Source organism: Tribolium castaneum, chromosome 1, assembly GCF_031307605.1.
Source record: "Tribolium castaneum strain GA2 chromosome 1, icTriCast1.1, whole genome shotgun sequence".
Classification (NCBI taxonomy): Eukaryota; Metazoa; Arthropoda; class Insecta; order Coleoptera; family Tenebrionidae; genus Tribolium; species Tribolium castaneum.
In genome coordinates, this window is record NC_087394.1 from 34233563 (window position 1) to 34253988 (window position 20426).

At 33.1% G+C, this 20426-nt stretch overlaps 1 protein-coding gene across 7 annotated transcripts in view; it reads right to left on the minus strand.

Moving 5' to 3' along the window:
* The window catches only part of sns (sticks and stones), a 286545-nt gene that overhangs the window by 22834 nt on the left and 243285 nt on the right, over positions 1-20426 (minus strand). For all 7 annotated transcript variants that reach the window (XM_064355580.1, XM_064355583.1, XM_064355594.1 and 4 more), the window contains 2 exons: positions 13226-13390; positions 11073-11252 (listed from right to left, as the gene is read on the minus strand). In XM_064355580.1, coding sequence (XP_064211650.1) covers positions 11073-11252; positions 13226-13390 — 345 coding nt within the window. The remainder of the gene's footprint in view (positions 1-11072; positions 11253-13225; positions 13391-20426) is intronic.

Genomic DNA, 20426 nt, shown 5'->3' on the forward strand with positions numbered 1-20426 from the left:
CGTTCGTCCGCGTTACTTTTGTCCCTAGTCTCCCCTACTCAAAACCAAAATTTTGTTTTCCGTACAAATCAAAAATAGTTTCTTGAAATGCAACTGACTTACACTTAAATTACAATTTATAGAAGAGCAAGTATTTAATTAATGCAAAGTAATTGTAATTAATTAAGTACCACACGGCTTGCGAAAATTGACCTAGTGGGCCTTAATGAGCGTAATTGGAAGCAAAATTAACTTTATTGCTTTGCCGCAAATTGGTTTAAACGGCGCTAAAAGTGTAATCACTTCGTTATGTAAGTATTTCTGAAAAAAAGTTTGCCAAAGAGATAAGACGTCTAAAATCTAAACTTCGTCTTCTCCAGAGTGTTTACACAAATTTAATTTGCATTAATAGTGAGTCTCGCGCTGCTAGAATTTTTATTTGTTTCCTGTAGAACTTTACGTTTGATCCCTTGAAAGAGTGACACTCTTAACGTACCAATTTGCTTCCACTGGAGTTTCAACTCCTTTTGAATTCGGAAAGCGTACAAAACAAAATTATGAACTGCAGCACTAGTGCGAGTTTGGGCTTTCTTTTTATTCATTTTGCACATAATTCGTTTGGTCTAAAACTAATTTTCCAGCACCCATGTAGTGCGACAACTAAATCGCAATTAAGTGAAGATTATAATCAATTTGCCTTTGGCGAATTTTAGATTATTTCTCCAACGGCAAATATTTATCAATCACGTAATAGAAATCGACCGATCCCATTCATTACCTATTCATCTATTGCACTTGAATTGGTTAAATACAACGTTCTGATTAAATGGAAGCTTGTTCCCATAAGTAATTATTTTCAAGTGATGTTGACCTGCAACCAAAACACCAAAACCAAACCAAAACTTTTCCCAATCTTACAATTAGTTTTGTGAATTTTGAACTCATAAGTTTGGCTTATTCAGCGTGATTAAAAGTTTGAGGTGGCAAAGTGACTGAGTCATGTGGCGAAACATAATAATCGAAGTTACAAATTGAACGGTAATCCTGTGTAGCACCTGCCACTCTTACTGAAATTTGCAGCTTCTTGTTGAAATTTATTACATTAACATTCCTAGCTGCGAGTTTGAAGCGAATTAACTTTGCATTATTAATAAATGAAATGGTGATCTGTCACCTTCCACTAGTAGGGATAGGTGCTGTCGCTCAGTGTGCAGATTCTCTTTGATTAGATTACGGCTATGTAACATAAACAATTTAATTGAGTAATACAATGTGCATTCCCACACAGCTAAACCAAATCGCGCAATAATTGCTTGGTTCAATTGGTAAATAGTCGTGGTATTTTATAATAAAATTGTTGCTGCTGCGGCCAAACAAACTGGAAGTTTCCCCGAATAAAATTTTATTTTTGGTGCAGCTGTACCCGATAAAGAGTAAATAACTTTTCCACATATCATTTGAGTGGATCGATAGCGCCGCCCTGGGCCGGCCAGCCAGCGTCCATTTTGCAATAAAAATAAGCATGATTTAATTGGAGCAAGCTTCAGTAATTCGCAAATGGGGCTGCAATGATTTAGCGTTGTCAGTCGGATATGGGAGCGCGGCCCCAGCGTTTATAAATTCCGTCGATTTCCTCCTTGTGTCGATATGAAATAGAAAATGGGCCGGAACGGCGCGCATCTGGAATGCATTTAGTTCAGGAATGGCTTGTTATGGCTAATAAAGAGGACGGCGTGACATTACAGATGACCGAGAACGTGACTGAAGCTCTGGCCCGGAGCCAAGCACCGGACTTTACGGATCTCCCCGGACTCATCAAATGGAATTACTAATATGCGTCCGCGCTCTGTGACCGAGGAAGACACACACCAACAGGAATTGCCACTTTCTAGCGCTCGACGTTCCGGCCACGATCTTATTCAATCAATTAGATTGCGTCGCCGAAAGGGCCACTTTTAGCGCGCTTGATACTAAGTAGGCTTTGCGGTGGTGAATAACACATCCTTTGTGGAAGGACGATTGTGAGGCCAGGATATGTGTTAATGTTGGGGATTCCATCATTTCGGCCACACATTAACAACTTTTTAATTACAGATATTCTGTTCCAAATTTTATAAATAAAACTTTCCCTATTCCCCATTGTAATTTTTAAAATTCATGTAGGATTTTGCAAACAAATGGTCTTAGGATAGTAGATACACTTGTCGAAATATTACTTTTCTCTATTACAGATTTCCTTCTACAGCTGGTGATTTGGACCATGTACTCGTAAACTCCCAGATGGTCAGTATAATCAAAATACCAAAAGAAAACTCACTCAAGTGGAAAATGTATTTAATTTACCGTAAATTCATTAAACTCATTACAGTTACAATGTTCATTTTCTTAAAAAAAGTTATATTAAATTAACTAACAACTGCTGTCTTTTTTAATTAAGAAAAATTACAGTCCAAAAAAAAACATTCCAATTCAAAATAGACATACCAGGGTTTACAGAAAAACGTAAATAATTGTAAGAGTGTTTTTTTTCTGAAGCATTATTCAACGTATTTGTACTTCTTAAAAGCATTATGAATTCAATAATAATAACTTAATACCTCTGGCTTACAAAATTTCAGTTTGGCTGCAAATTTAACAGTTGATTCCATATGCTTTCAAAGTGTTACCTACATATTTAAAACAAAAGCTGGTTGGGAAAGCCTGTTAGCTGTTTTAAAATCAGCGTCCAACAGCTACTCAACAACAGAAAAAAAGTATTTTTTCTAAAAAAAATCAATCCAACTGTCATTCAACAATAGTCAAAAAAATCTGAGGCAACAGTTGAGTATATGACCAAAAAGTTGCGATTGTTTTTGAAATTTTGAAATCAGCGATCAACAATTACTTCAAATTATCAAAAAAAACTGAGGCAATTTTGGATGCAAAATTTCCAGGAACATTCAAAGCTGTTTTACGTAAATATTTCTAATATTTCTGTAAACGTGATTGCATATAACTATATTAATAACACTGGTCTGCAACAAAATCCTCCTTTAAATAAAATTAGTTTGAATATGAAGACTTAAACGTGCTTTCAGTATTTGCTAATATGGATAAATTTTTTTCAATAATTTTTTAATTTCTATTTCTTTTTGTTTCGTTATTGCATTTAAAGCTATTTTAGTTCACTTAAGCCGAATCTGAACATACATAAAAAACATATATTGTTGATGGAAAGATACGAATAAGAAATCTGAAAACTACCAAGAAATCATTCGAGAAATTTTTTTTCTTGTTCCAAAAATGCATTTTTTTGACTCTCACTTATATTTTTTCACCGAAAATCTTAGTGTAGTAAATACTAGAATTAAATAAAGAAAGGTTTCATCAAGAAATATTACACATAGATGAGACGATACAACAAATTAGTCAGAAAATCGTCAAAAGCAATGATAGCACATTTTTGTTGGTTGAAATAACCTTACTGGAAAATAAGAAAAGGTTGTATAAAATTTAACGACGATAGAACCAGCTTCCTTAATAGGTTTTATAAAAAGACGAGTTGCAACGTTTCATTTTTATTATAAAATTTATAAACATCATCAAGCTAAAAATTACAATCAATCAGTCAAGGACGTCAAAAAGTTTTCAAAGAGAAATGTTATTATTATTAATAAGCGACTATTTTTTTTGATATTTAGAGTTCTGAAACGCTTTATAAGATTTGTTGTAAATTTTTATTCCTTGCATTATTAAATTTACAGTTATAATATAATTCAAGTAAAAGCAACGATTTATTTTAAAAAATTATTACAAAAAATAATCACGCATAATAATAAGAATGAGGAAAAAAAGTTAAATGTTATTTTTGCAAACCAGTGTAATTAGAATCTCGTGGAAACATAATTAAACAGAAGGCTTTTGTTTCCCGACCGATTTGTTACATACCTAGGTATTTGAAAAGCTAAATTTTACTGAGCTAATTGTTGATAAACAAGTGATCTTTACAAAAGTTCAAACACTTACTTGTAGATACTAACTACCATTACGTACATTATGGATATTTTTGTTTAATAATTATAAATTATAAAGCTTTTATAAACCAAGACCAAATAGTTTTCTTTCCAAATCCAAAATGAATCCATATTAAGAAACCCCAATTTAACTGTATTTATACTTTTTAACGACCTTTTAACGAAAAATAAAATCGTTTTGATAAATCGGATTTTTTCCAGTGATGAACATGATGTCTAATCATGTTATTTGCCGACAAATGTGTCAGTAAAAGCAAAATATTGTTAACATTTACTTAACAAAATGACAAGAAGCACTTAGTAGCTTTAGGCACGTTGCCAAAATCGACACCATATTATAACATAATTTAACGCAGACTTGCACACTGTCCATCAAATATGAAACGTAATTTAATTATTTGGGAACAAATGAACAAATCGTAATTTGTATAAATTTACGACGATAATGATCTTGAGACACCGCCACGGCAGGCCAATTTCAGTTAATAAAACTCCTACATGAACCAGAAAGACAGCTGAAATAGGCGTCTCCGGCACTAAAAGATCAGCATCAGTTCAGTGAACCTGGCAGCAAATCTTGGAGCAGGAAAGTAAGAACTAATTTATTCCTTTTACAGTTAGTATTAATCAGCGTTATATTTGTTCTATTTTCGATCGGAACTAGTCGATCGTGTTTATGCTGCATACTCATGCGTAACAAACTATTCGCATATCACAAGTTGGCAGCATTACAGGTCTTTCCACAACTCTGGAAAAAACAGGAAAGCTCCCGTTACATCAGCCAGCAAATTGAAAGCTAAAAGCACGGTTGAAAGTCTTAGCGCGGCGCAATATGTAATCTTCTTCAATTAGAATCATTCATAAAATCTTGAAGAGATAATGGGAAGATTACCGAGACTGCAAAGTGGAACATGATGGTGTCATGAGCGCAAACACTTGACTATGACAAATTCCAATCAAACTCGGCTGAAATGCAGTCGTTACGAAAGTTATCTTAAAAGTTAATGTCTAGGTCGACGGTGCCCGGGTTCGGGTTAAATTCCTCCAGGAATAAGGTAGCAAAGTATGAGCAATAACGGTGCCATAGACGGTGTAATAAGCAGTTTGCGACAGCATAGCCTCAAATAATCAGCTTTATGTGTGGAATAACCGTCAGAACGGCCCGACATGGGAATGATATTCTTCACGTTGGAACGAGGCTGTTGCCACTTTCGCTAATTCGACCCCATCAGGGACCGACAGGTGTTCCAAAATACACCATTAAATTAAATTCAAGCGACCGGTCTCTTCAGCATCCTGTTGCGCGATGTTTCGTCATAATAAAAACATCTTCGGGATTGTAACCCCATTACCTATTTTTACATCGCGCGGTAACAGTTGCGAATTTATGGGGTGTTTATGTCGCGGATAATCTGGACTTCATTAAGCGGCCTTAAAATCTTAGTTGTTCGATTTAGAACCGCAATTTGCGCAAGTTGGTCGTCTGGATTCACTTGTATGGCGGAATTATGCATGTAGGCGGGTTATGAAATGAAATTAAGCGAAGTGGAGCTTCTTTTAATGAGAAAATTAAGGATATTTCTATTCATGCCAACAATACTCGAACGTCAGCGACGAGAATGGGAGCAAATTTGCGCGAAAGGCCGCCATTGAACCGACAAATGGTTCGGAGCTTGTTATTCGAAATGAAGACAACATTGGACGACGGATCGGGGTTTTACCTATGCATCCAGAATGCAATGTCTACTTTAATTCCTCAATTAGTCAACAGATTTGGCATATAATGTTCAGGGACATTGTTCCATTGGTAGTGTCTCATAATGCCTATATAATGGTCTGGATAGTGAGGCTGATAATGCCTGTACAAAGCCTGCAACTCCATTGTATTATCATACGATCTGACGGCTGTGTTTACTAGATGTGCTTACACCGACCCTTATATTGCATAGCCACCTCCAGCATTAAATCAAAAGAAAATAGACCCCAAGGAAAAACAGACAACAGCTACATTTCCCTTGTTCCCCGAGCGATAAATCACCAAAATTGCATTTCAACTTTTTCAAATAATTAAAAGTAGGCTACTTAAATCCCAAAATAAACTTAACTGGATTTAAGTCAAGTTTTACACTCAGGCACTTTACACCTTTTAGAAGAAAGAAAAAAAAATATGAAAGAAATATCAAATAATATATAAATATCAAATTTTTCAATTTTATAGTTATTTTATTTTACACCTAAAGATTTTTTGTTTCTCAAGCTTTTTCAGCTTTTTTGTTCCTTAATTTCTCCATAGTAATTCATATTTAGTCATCTCCTTAATTTTTCAGCTCTTCATGGTTTTACTATCTTATGTCATTAATGTTCTTTCTTTGCTGTTTCATAGTTTTTTATTTATCACTCTTTCAGTTACTTAGATCTACAAAATTTTAATCTTACTGTCTTACATTTCTTACAATTTTGTTTTTTTTTCAGTTTTTCAGTTTTTCATTCGCTTAGTTCTTCAGAATTTCAGTCTGAATATATTTTTTTGTGTTTTTAATTTCTTAGCGTTAAAGTTCCGCCTCTGTCAGTGTTTGAACTTTTAATTTTTGAAAAAAATCATACTCTAATTGTAATTCTAATTTGTAATTCTAATTGTAATTCTTTTGTAACACTTTTGTATCAGCGTTGATTTTGAAATAAAAAAATAATTTACGAAAAAGTGTCAAAATTGTAAATTTTTTATACTCAGGCACTTTACACCTTTTAGAAGAGAGAAAAAAAAATATGAAAGAAATATCAAATAATATATAAATATCAAATTTTTCAATTTTATAGTTATTTTATTTTACACCTAAATATTTTTTGTTTCTCAAGCTTTTTCAGCTTTTTTGTTCCTTAATTTCTCCATAGTAATTCATATTTAGTCATCTCCTTAATTTTTCAGCTCTTCATGGTTTTACTATCTTATGTTATTAATGTTCTTTCTTTGCTGTTTTATAGTTTTTTATTTATCACTCTTTCAGTTACTTAGATCTACAAAATTTTAATCTTACTGTCTTACATTTCTTACAATTTTGTTATTCTTTTCAGTTTTTCAGTTTTTCATTCGCTTAGTTCTTCAGAATTTCAGTCTGAATATATTTTTTTGTGTTTTTAATTTCTTAGCGTTAAAGTTCCGCCTCTGTCAGTGTTTGAACTTTTAATTTTTGAAAAAAATCATACTCTAATTGTAATTCTAATTTGTAATTCTAATTGTAATTCTTTTGTAACACTTTTGTATCAGCGTTGATTTTGAAATAAAAAAATAATTTACGAAAAAGTGTCAAAATTGTAAATTTTTTATACTCAGGCACTTTACACCTTTTAGAAGAGAGAAAAAAAAATATGAAAGAAATATCAAATAATATATAAATATCAAATTTTTCAATTTTATAGTTATTTTATTTTACACCTAAATATTTTTTGTTTCTCAAGCTTTTTCAGCTTTTTTGTTCCTTAATTTCTCCATAGTAATTCATATTTAGTCATCTCCTTAATTTTTCAGCTCTTCATGGTTTTACTATCTTATGTTATTAATGTTCTTTCTTTGCTGTTTTATAGTTTTTTATTTATCACTCTTTCAGTTACTTAGATCTACAAAATTTTAATCTTACTGTCTTACATTTCTTACAATTTTGTTATTCTTTTCAGTTTTTCAGTTTTTCATTCGCTTAGTTCTTCAGAATTTCAGTCTGAATATATTTTTTTGTGTTTTTAATTTCTTAGCGTTAAAGTTCCGCCTCTGTCAGTGTTTGAACTTTTAATTTTTGAAAAAAATCATACTCTAATTGTAATTCTAATTTGTAATTCTAATTGTAATTCTTTTGTAACACTTTTGTATCAGCGTTGATTTTGAAATAAAAAAATAATTTACGAAAAAGTGTCAAAATTGTAAATTTCGATTTTGTAATTGTAATTATTAATTTTGACAAAACGGATAAAATAGATTTTAATTAGTTGTGTAAAAGTCCTACTTGTCAAGGGTTCCGAGTTTTTGTGTAATAAATTTAAAAAAAATGTCAAAAACTAAACAGAATAGACCATTTTATTCGCACCTGAGGCGAAATTCCTTTTAGTGAGAAAGACCAGTTCTAAAACGGCTTACTACGTGTCTCATTTACTCATTTCTCCCAGAAATAAGTAATTGACCAATGAAAATATAATAATCACCTCCTACTTGCTTATCTAGTGCACAAAAAATTGCAAGACGATTCAAGCGTTTGCGATTGAATATGGGAGGGATATTGCACTCCCAACTGTAAAACAGACCAATCATAAAGCGACTGAAACTGAGAAAAAAACTGTTGTTTGATTATTTTGTAAATGTCGGCCAAACCATCTGAAATTTTGCTGTTTTCTAAGAAATTTCAAGTTTTCCTATTATATTTGGGTTTAAAAATCGTGGATAAATTGTGGATCGATTTGTTTTTCATAAAGATTAATTCTCGTAATTAGTTCGTGTTCAAACTCAATCATTTCTGAAGTTTTTCAGTAAAAACTCAATTGCTTCGCAAGGTTTCCTCACAAAACTCATAAATTAACCAAATTAGTCAAATATTTTTATTTATTAACTTGGGCATTTGAAATTTATAAATTATGTTTTAAATTAGACAATTTAAACGTAACGTAAAACGTAGTTCGTGTTGTTTGTTTTGTAATGGAATTTACTGCAATAAAATTATGTTTTTATTTTTTTTTCTAGTAGGAATTAATAAAAAATGTATCCTAAAACACCAGATTTTAATACCTAACTTCCTAAAGAATGCCATCTCTCCCTGAAACATCAGAGTAAAGCTGGCAGCTCCTAATCATAAACTCTTAAACAAACACGAAGCATCTTTAATAGTTTCACAAATAAACGTCTTGACACTTCCAAGCAGCTCCCCACTGAGCAACCCCATGAAGCGAGACAGTTCAGAAATCATAAATATTTAACTAATGCAACCGTATAAAATCTACAAATGCTTTTTATTCCTGTTATTATAAATTCAGCTGCTGCAATAAAAGCTGCTTTTGAAGAAGTTGAATTTTTACTTGGCGACCCATGCAAGTTATAATAAAATTCGAATTTAAAACTTCTGCAAGGGTGTTGGAGCGTCTTTTTGGACATGCATTTTTAATGTTGTTTTGAACCAAAAGAAGCTGCAAAATCCCATGATCGTGATTAAATAGGGAGTTGAATATGTTGAAAAAGTTGGACCACGTTGAGGGTAAAATTAGCCTATTGTGCTATAATAGTGCATCGCTGGATAAACGTCATAAATCTGCAATCCATTCTGACGAATTTATAGCCGATTTGATTATGTTTGATGCTGAACGAATCTGCAATTCAGGCAAATAATTACGGCCCGTGTGGTAGGTGCATAAATTTAATTATCCAGTTTATAATCAATTTAACTAACTAGCTCTATTTACGAATGGAATAAAAATGTTTTATAACCGTGATTTCAGTGAGCAAACGTCGTCGGTGAAAAGCTCCCCACTCTAAACGCTGAAGCAACATTTTTAATCGTTTTAATCTCATGTTTCAACTTTATTGTCAACATTTTCAAGCACACATTCACAAACACTAAAAATACTGCTCGTCTTTTTTCTATTTCATTGGATTAAATTTAGTAAATTGCCATTGGCGACATGAAAGCATTATTGCAACAGACGTCTTTCATTCCGTAAAAGCTCGTTTTATAGCCGAGCTAAACTAAACACCGGTTGGTGAACTTATGTCGCGACTGCAAATACAAGCCGCCGACGAACTTTGCACGGAAAATATCGCTCCCAGGAACGAACTTTGCCAAAAAATTTGCTGCCTTTTATTATGAAAATGACACTTAATTGCACGAACTCGAATTTTTGTCGCAGAACAATTACAAATTGAGAGCTTCAGGGGTTCGGTAAATTTGTACCTTTTTCGTTTACAAACTCTGAAATTTTGTTCCCTTGGAGTGCCTAAACAAAAACACGGATTGGAGCATTGTGTTCAAGTTTGACAGGTCCGATAATTAATTAATTACGTATTTATTTATTGTTACAAAGTTCTCAAGCCTTACAAAGTTGTGTAACAATAAATTAACAAAATAATCACCGCAAACTCGGGAAAGAGTGTTCATTGGTTAATTTTATTCGTTTTGACGGACAAGTGGAACAATGTGGGCCAGTTTCTTGACGCTCAGACGGCGTGAGTTATTACAACAAATTTGCATTGGACTGTTTGTTTGTTATAAAGTTGTCTTTGTTGAGCTTACGAGTAATGAATTAAACTTTTGAAGCTGACAGTGGGTTGCCTTAAACTAATTTAGAGTTTGCTTGTTGGATTATTCAATTTGCTAGGTTAAATTTACATGAGAGGTAATATAGAATTACAACTAACCTGTAATTCTAAATGAGGATCTTTGCGGAATTTTGTTCATACCTGTGCTTGTAATTGCTGGGATAGCAACTTCTTGGAACACAGTTCCTGCTCCGTAATTACGTTACAGGAATAAAGCTCTTTTGCAAAATTGTAACGCGTGGTAAATAGGAAAGTGGGTCAGGGGCAGCGAGGACCAAGATTTTCCGGAATGGGTGAGACGACATTAAATTTGTTGGTTTAAAGTTACACGTTCCAACGAATTTCATTAAGCTGGCAATAACGAAACATTACACCTAATGAAGGTACCCCCATATCTCCCAACACGTGCACTGTTTATTAAAGCCTTAACTCGTAATTTATTAAGTGTGCATTCTATTGCGGTTTAGAGCCCTTGAATAATAACCACGCAGTCAAAAAATTAATCTCTTACGATCAAAGCCCGCCCTCTGGTAAAGACACGAGATTACTTAACCACTTAACAATTTAGTTAATGAAGAGGAGCAGCTAGACGTTAGGACAAAATGCGTTACGTATTTATCACTCCACTATCTCGCAGGTAAGAGTAATTAGTTTCAATTTGCAATTACTCGCAGAGATACGAGATTAACATCTAAAATGTATAAACCGCGATTATCTGACAATTAAGGCGCAAGTTATTTATTCCGCTGTTTGCTGCTCGGGCCTTAATTAAGCAAACATTTAATACTTACATATGACGTTCAGTCTGGCGTTTGCTCGAATTGCCTTATGAAGTCTTGCCGGTCCCACTTGACACTGGTATTCGGCGTCGTCCTCAAGGGAAGCATTGCTCACCCTCAAGTTATATATGCCATGACGACGGTCACCGATCACAGAGTATCGAGGGAAACCCGGGATGACCGACGAGAACCCTGCAGACAATCAAAACACTAATTAAATTACGTTATCGTTTATCAATATTTCAGAAATTACGGCCAAAGCGCCCACGGCTAATACTGTTTCGCCAAAACATTAATTTTGGAAAAACGCGTGAAACTTTATACTCCCACATTAAATACCGAAACTTTTTTCGGCGCGTAGCAATTTACCTGGAACGAGTGCTACTTTTCACCCCTGTCTGTCCAATGAAATTGTCGTTTAATAAGCTGCGAAAATGTTTGGTGGACTAACGCTGGGAACGTCTTTCCCTCCGAAACCAAAATTTTCATTGAGTATTCTAGTCTCATTTTCATGGGAAAATAACGTGGTCATTCCCGGAATATTATTATTTTCTCAAAGGTTTCAATAAACGCAGGCTCGGTTGCGGCTTTTCCTCGGAAAATAACGGCTAATAATTTACTGTGAATAATTTTCCCCAAACACATTCTTGCGAATTTCTACAAACGGCGTGCGTCCCTTTTAAATAATATTGATTCAGCGTGAAACACCCGCATAAATATTGTGATTTCATGCTAACGGAGCCGCTGGCTAAATAGAGATTCACAGTTCTTATTGTGCTTTAGATGAAAACGACAATAATTAAATATAATATTAAATAAAACACTAAGGAAGTATATTTTTGCGCGTAGCTTTTACACAAAAAATAAGAATCCTAGAACAGTAAGAATTTCACCATTTTAATGAAAAAAGACCAAACTAATTGTTCAGCGCATTACAATTAAGAACGTGAAAAAATTAAGAAGTTTGTTCAAAGCTGAATAACTTGAAAAAGTTAAACGGGACTCGCTTTTTTTGTTTTGCTTCTCAAAGATTATTAAATTGTCTAATTAAAAACATTAAGTTTTAAATGCCCAAGGGCCGGTTTATAGAAAGTTTTGTTAAAATTTAACTCCTTAAAGTTTGAACGTTATTCTTTAATGTGGTAAAAGTCCTACTTTTCTAAAATTCTTGGTTTTTGTGTAATAATTTTTTAGGCATGTTTTGTCAAAAAAATCAAATTATTTAACAACTAAGCTAAATCGACCAAAAACAACTTAGCTTAGAAACATCATTGTGAAAAGCTACATCCAAAAATGCAAAAAATATAGGCTGTTCTATTCAAAAAAACATAACTCTAAGTTTTTTTTGTAATACTAGAACATTCTTTATATGTATTGCAATATTTTTAAAATAAGCAGCAGGAACGCAGCTATAATGTAAAAAAAGTAAAAGTCCATATCTCTTAATAATAACCAAGGTATGGAGCTTTATCACATCGCTGGGACACCCTGTAGATAAATATCGAAATTTGTGTAAAATCTTCGAGAAACACGGACTTGGTAACAAGCCTAGATGTTTATAATTATTATATTTAAAAATGTTGGCATCGCTAATTAAAATTTATTTGAGAAGACGACCACCAAAAGTACAAGTTTTTATAATTTTGAGTAAACCAGTTCTAGATCTGGCCCATTAATAGTAATGACCTAATGGTATATAATCAAAATCCGGCTAGGTAGCAGTTTCAGCCAACTGTCTTTGTTTTGTGGCGTTTTAAACGGGTTCGGTCGGATTTAGCGTGTGATTGAGCTAGTCCTAATGATGGCTTTTTGATATCGCAGGACATAAACAGCCACGATCTTGTAATTTGCGACTGATTAATATTGATTAGTTGTTCAAGTTTCGTGCAAATTGTTTTATATTTAAAAAGTTTGTTGTTTGTTATTTCCTTTGAACAGGGGCATGTCATAACTTGACAAATCTAATTTCGGTTTATCACCAGCCAAATTCATAAAGTACCTTGGCCTTAGTTTGCGAAAGAAACTTTATGTTGGTTCTTGCCGCTAGCATTTCATCTGTTTATGAGTTCCAAGTTAAAAGTAAGTTCGCCGGGAAGTTGATGGGATTTAAAAGTTAAATATTCAATGAGAGGCGGTACGTTAAAAATTTGCTAAAAACGAATTACCTAAGGCAAATCCGTCCTTGGTCCATTGCACTTGACCTGCCAGATTGGCAACTTCGCATTCCAGCATCGCTTCGCCACCCTCCTGCACTTTGACGTCCCGGGGCTGAACTCTGAAGTACTGTTGCTGGCCATAAACCAAACTCAGACTAATGGTCATGAAGCAGACTGGAACAAGGGAAGACAGTGTGAGAACAAAAATTCAAATTTATGGAACGTGCACATATTTAAAATTCGAAGTAAATTTGTTTGTTAAAAATGGAAATATTTGACAACCTTTTTATTTTTCTTAAATTCCTAATTTGATTTATTGTATCCTAAATGAGCTTTAAACATCCTACAGTGTGTTTAACACTCCTAATTTACAATAAAATGTTTTTAAATTTTTTTTTATTAGTATTTAGTTTAACGTCATAACATCAAATTTTTCAATTTTATAGTTATTTTATTTTACACCTAAAGATTTTTTGTTTCTCAAGCTTTTTCAGCTTTATAGTAATTCATATTTATTTATTTCCTCAATTTTTCAGCTCTTCATGGTTTTACTATCTTATGTTATTAATGTTCTTTCTTTGCTGTTTCATAGTTTTTTATTCATCACTCTTTCAGTTACTTAGATCTACAGAATTTTAATCTTACTCTTACAATTCTTACAGTTTTGCTACTCCTTTCAGTTTCTCAGTTTTTCAGTTGCTTAGTTCTTCAGAATTTCAGTCTGAATATATTTTTTTGTGTTTTTAGTTTCTTAGCGTTAACGTTTCGCCTTTCTCAGTGTTTGAAGTTTTATTTTTTTGAAAAAATCATACTCTAATTCTAATCCTTCAATTCGATTAAATTATTTTTTAATTTTTAACACTTTTGTATCAGCGTTGATTTTGAAAATAAAAAAATAATTTACGTAGAAGTGTCAAAATTGTTAATTTCGATTTTGAAAGGTTATTTATTTTAATTATATTAATTGTAATTATTAATTTTTTCAAACCGACAAAATAGATTTTAGTAGATTTTGTGTTAAAGTCCTACTTTTCGAGGATTCCTAATTTTTGTGTAACATATTTAAAAAGAATGTCAAAAAATCCATTTTATTCGCATCTAAAGTGAAATCCCTCTCTGTGAGAAAGAGCGGCCCAGAAGTAAGTAACTGACCAATAAAAATATAATAATCACCTCCTACTTGCTTATCTAGTGCACAAAAAATTGCAAGACGATTCAAGCGTTTGCGATTGAATATGGGAGGGATATTGCACTCCCAATTGTAAAACAGACCAATCATAAGGCGACTGAAACTGAGCAAAAAACTGTTGTTTGATCATTTTGTAAATGTCGGCCAAACCATCTGAAATTTCGCTGTTTTCTAAGAAAATTTCAAGTTTTCTATAACACTTGGGTTTAAAAATCATGGATAAATTGTGGATCGATTTGTTCTTGATAAAGATTGATTCTCGTAATTAGTTTGTGTTTAAACTCAAACGTTTCACAAGTTTTTCAGCAGAAACTCAATTGATTCGCAAGATTTCCTCACAAAACTCAAAAAGGTACCAAATTATGTAAAAAAAAATTATATCTTTTTACTTATTAACTTGGGCAATTGAAATTTATTTATATTGATGACTACTTTGGTCCAAGCACAAACGCAAGATTTAAAGATTAACAATCCATTTGCAATAAACAGATAAAATAAATGGAAATCCGGTCCTGAAAAATTCTTACCAGTTGCCTCAACCTTCAGACCCAACAATGATCGCGTGCCAATTTTACAACAAATGCAATAAATTTTTGAAAACCATCATCCTGATAGAGACCTTTTGTGGAAGTGATTTACAATTCTACCAAAATTCATGGGAAAAAAGCTGCCCCAATATCAAAACGCAAATTAAAAATCAACGACATATTTTTTCGAAAATTTAATTAGGCACTTTGATACACTGCCTCAAAATAAACCTATAGACAAAAAATCGTTGACATTAGACTATAGTTAACTAAGCGAAAGTGAAAAAACACACCATACAAGTAAACATTTTAAAAATTTTAAAAATTTTAAAAATTTTTAGACTTTTAGATACATTATAAAGAGGTATAAAGTGCCTGAGTGTAAAACTTGACTCACGCAAGATGGTTATTAATGAGTAAGGGTGACTTAAAATTCTTCTCCGGTAACAACACAAATTGTAATATGTGTGCGGAGCCATTAGTAATTTCCCCGTTTGTGGATTAATGAATTATAAGAGTAGGCAGCATCACGCACAGGTCGCTGAAATCGGTAATAGTTTTTGGCGCACGTCCAACCCCGTTAGCAGATCAATTTCACAGATAAATAATTATACATTTGCCAAATCTCGTGCTCTTTGCCGACCGTTTCATATATTTACTAGCCATTAACATTAAACGACTCCGGAGGCCGTTGCGGTTAATATTGTATCGGATCCTACTGTCCGGAGGATGGTGTAGATTTATGTCCCTCAGGTGCATTATCCCTGAAGTCGGCTGCTCTATTTATTCGTTTAGTTAAGACAATTCCTTGCGGCGTTCCGGTATTTACTTAACCCGGAATTATTGCGCGATTTGTTTGACTTATTAATTTGTAAAGGTCCACTCTTGTTGGATTTTGTAATTAAAAACACGCACCAAAATTAATGGATTTGCACATAATTGCCTGAATACGTAACCGTTTTATTCAGTTAGTGCAGCCTGCATCTGAGTCCTAATTATAAGTCCAAAGTCGTGTAACGAAAGCAACAACTAGCTTCTGTCTCCCACATTGAAGAAAACAGAAGGGTTTGGGTTTGTATGCGCCGCTAACAGGTGTACTGCAATGCAGCATTAACGTGATACATTTAATTCGTTTTAGTTTCTTTGTACTTTATTATATTTTTACATTACATTCCACTTGGCCAAAGTGCAATTTGCGTTTCTCCTTAAAACACAATTATGCATCCACGGGGTCCTTCACTTGTGGCGAATGTTACACGAACCAGCGATGTGGTAATTACCATAAGTGCATATAAAAATAACCAACTGTGTTATTTACAAAAAAATGATTGAGAGGTTTGACATGCTAATTCAACAACATGCTAACGCGGGCTTGAGGCACCGCCACAGGCCCGGAATTGAACTCAAAGAAAAATAATGCAGGTCTTTTCTCGCGTGTTACTCGTTCAACAAATACACTAGTATTTATTGAAATGTGCAATTAAATAATATGTATTCAAACTAACGTAGCAAACTAGCGGCAAATAGGAAGACTGATATTTTTCCAGGTAGCTGTATAATTTCCTCCCACACGTATGCTGATTATTGCTATTGAAAATCAGATCAAAAAGAATTTGTACTTTTACTTCGCTTTAAACGTGTTTTTGTGTTGATCAAGTCTGAAAAAACCGTAAAATAAAAAGGATTAAGCCCGTCTCATATTTCCATGCATTTGGCGTATTTTGTAGCATGTGCCAAATTTCATATTTCCAGGAAATGGGTGAAAATGCTGGCTTGTAGGTGGTAGATAATCCTTTATACCGCCTCATAAACAGCGCGAGTAAACCATTTAAAAAATGAATTTGTCGATAAAAAACAGAGTTATGGAAAACGTGATATTATTGTTGCATTCATTTGCTCCCAACGTAAAAACTTTAGTGGCAGTAACAGTGACTTAAGTAATAAATAAGCAGTTGAAACTTTGGCAGTGAAAAACCGAAGTATCGAAGCAATTATGCTAATCGCATTTGTAAAACACGGAAACATGTTTATTTTTGTGCTGATGTTCGGAATAACTTTGTAGACATTGTAGAGTGTTAATACACATCCAGCACATACACATACTTATATTACCATAATAATAACTAGCTGTTGCAACAAAAATGCAAATGCTGGTTGTGGTCTAAGTGAACAATTCTATTATTGAAACTCGTTCAGCGCGAAATAAGACTTCGTGTAAGCGTATTTCTTGGTTTTAAGGCTAGACGTTAGGCCATCTAAAATTATTTTCCACTTTCTAAAGTTATTTATAGACTGATTTTTTTCAAAATTTGGTATTGTACTTAAAAAATATTCATTTTATCGTAGCAGGACTATTTTTTTATTACTTAATTTTTAAGAAAAATTTTTTTATTTGACATTCTAAGGAAAAATCTCTGTACGTATGAAGTTATATATTTTTTTAAATTCATTGCCGCTTACAGATCTTAAAAATACTAATTCGTTTAATCAGAATATGGACAAAACTAAATGTATTAAAATTGCAAGAATCGCTTACAGTTTATTGTGAAATGTGAAACACTGTTCACACTAACTCCTTTTTTCACATCTGGTAAGAGCGGAGAGCTCGATGATCTTTGCTTTGCTCCTTTATATTATAGGGTTTATACCTGCTGTAGTGTCAAATACGGCTCTACTGCCTCAACTTTGGAGCTGTGTACACGCAGAAAAACTAGTAGTACCGTATATTCAAAAAATAAGCTAACCGTTTACTTAGCTCAGAATTTGGGTGTGGTGCTTCACCTCCTGGGGCAGTGACCATGAGGACATTGTTAATAAAAAGCACAGAGATTAGAGAACTAAAAATTAAAAATTGTGAGATTTTTATACACATTTTGTTACGAATACCCATATATAGGTGACAAGTATTTATGGTGAAAGTGAAAAATCGACAAATAATACTAAAACGAAGGCACAATTATTATTAATAAATACAAGGTTAGTTGCCAAAAAAATATTTTTTTTGTTTTTTCATTTGGACCCCAATATTAATTGAAATAGAATTTTTTTATTTTGTATAAAAAACTTTACATACGATACTTATTAAATCAAAAGAGAGACAAAACTTAAAAAAATGTCACCTAAACCTAGATAATACCTAGATATGTATTTTTATCTGTGGTTTTTATTTGAATATAATGTTTATTATTATTATTATTATTATTATTATTATTATTATTATTATTAAAAGTTAATAAACATGCTTGTATCCATATCTACTCTTTTTCATTATTAGATATTGTGATGGAGAGTGATAGTAACATCCATAGATATAAATTTTCAATTTCAATTTCCAAAAGGAAGTGAAATTTTGGTAGTGGCACAGGTCAGATCATAAACCCATTGTAGTTACATTGTTGTATTTACAAAAGTATACAACATGTAGTAAAAATTGGTTGGGGTTTGCTTTCGTCAACGTGAACTTGAAGACCAAGTTTTTTTTTATATATTTCCACCAATAACTGAACAGTTTAGGCCTAGATTCGGAAATTTGTATTCCCGGCTCTTTTTTTCGAGAGACACTCCCACTTGAAATCGGAGTTTTAGCAAAACCAGCGTCTAGCCTTAAAATTAACCACCATTTGTCTGCGTAACTATAATTTATTACACACAAGTTTCAGCATAGGGTCTAATATCTTTGACCCGGAAAACTTCACGAGAAAAGCTGCTTAAACTTCATTTTGTAGCGGTTTCAATTTGTTGTTAAAACTTTTTACTTAATGTTGCTTCAAAACATAATGTCATGTTAATACGAAAACGGATATACGCTAAACTCTAAAGTTCCGGGAGAGATTTGTGAGGACTCCCGCACACAAAAACCAAACATTTCTCCTCTTATCGGGACATATTAATAAACCGAGGATGCATTTTTCTATTGACTTAATAGTGTCAAGCACTTAAGAGAAAACAACTGAAGAATCTTAATGGCCAAAGCTACTTAGATTTTTCTTTTGTAACAGCATAACTGGATATGGAGCCACTTCGTTAAGCAAATGCTAAACAAAATTCGTTTGTCTTTTACCCTTCCAGCGGCCCGATTTCAATATCCGGTTACGATAGCGACCTTTACAACATTATTTAGGTCTACGGCAGTCACGAAGAGTGTAAATGAAAATTTAAACCAAATTCTAGTCGATATAGGCTAATACAAGGATCAAAGTTGTCCCCCGGGAGCAGAGTGTATCTTCGAGGCAGGTTCCCGAATTAAATATTAAAACTCCAAATAACGATAAAACACAAGAAAACGGAAATCCCAGCGACAAAACACAGGGATTTAAAAAAATCAACAATTATGCAGTGCATTAAAGTGGCGTTGTGAGCTGTAGATTAGCCGAAATATATCACCGAGCTCACGCTTATACAATAAAAAGGATTAACATTAGAGATTAGTCGCTGTGCTTTCATAATTATGACACAAATCTACAATTATAAAACAGAAGTTATCTGCTAGCGCAGGTCGAGTCGAGCTTACACACCGCAACTCCTCGACAAACAGCCCGATCTGCTGGGATTTATTATCCCTTTGTAAGTTATACATGGATAGCAGGCTACATTCGTTGTAGCCCTCCGCCCTCTACGCTTTTCCTTAATTTTCCCGCTCGTACTTCCGCCGCACTTCCCGGGTAACATACGGGATTATGTTTCAAGAGTAAGGTGTCTTCCTTTGTTGTGCAGGAGCTGATGTCGCGACGTATTAAGCAATTAAACCCGCATCTCTAATTATAAGCTGCAAGTTCTTATTTTGTTTACATACTGAGTTTAGCAAGGGCCTTTAAGCATGATAATTTGCCGAATTTGTAAATACTGACGAAGCGTCGCTTCCAGCAAATATTTATTTTAACAAATTAATTTAGCCCAAAACTGTTCACAATGCCTACGACTTTTGTGATGTTCCAGAGCACACAAATCTACATCTACAATCTAGAAGTATGAAACATTTGGACGTCGGGAATGTACTTCTAAATCTCGATCTAAATTCATCATTAATTCGACTTATAATTTGAATAATTTGTCAAAGCTTAAAAATTACAAAGTAAAATAATGCTGAATTTGTATTAACAATCCAATCACTTATCCGAATATTTTTTGAACCAGTGAAGATATAGTATTTTTTTACTTTTCTTAATAAGTATGGCTCTCCAAAGATGCAAGAAAGACAATTTTGCATCTTATTAATAATAAAAATAAAATATGCAGATATATTACAAAACAAATATATTGAAAAAAAAAATTGATAAAAAAATGTGAAAAACACTATCAAACATTAAGTCTTTCTGAAAAGGTAAACTCAAAAAAACATCAAAAATTTGTACAGAAAAAGATATTTCAAAGTGTGGGTATTTTATTAAAATATTCATATTTTCGAAACTATGCGGCAAAGAATAATTACGAGTATAAAGGCAAACCTGCATTTCTTTTAACGTTTCCTATTATCATTATTTATACGGTTGTCTAG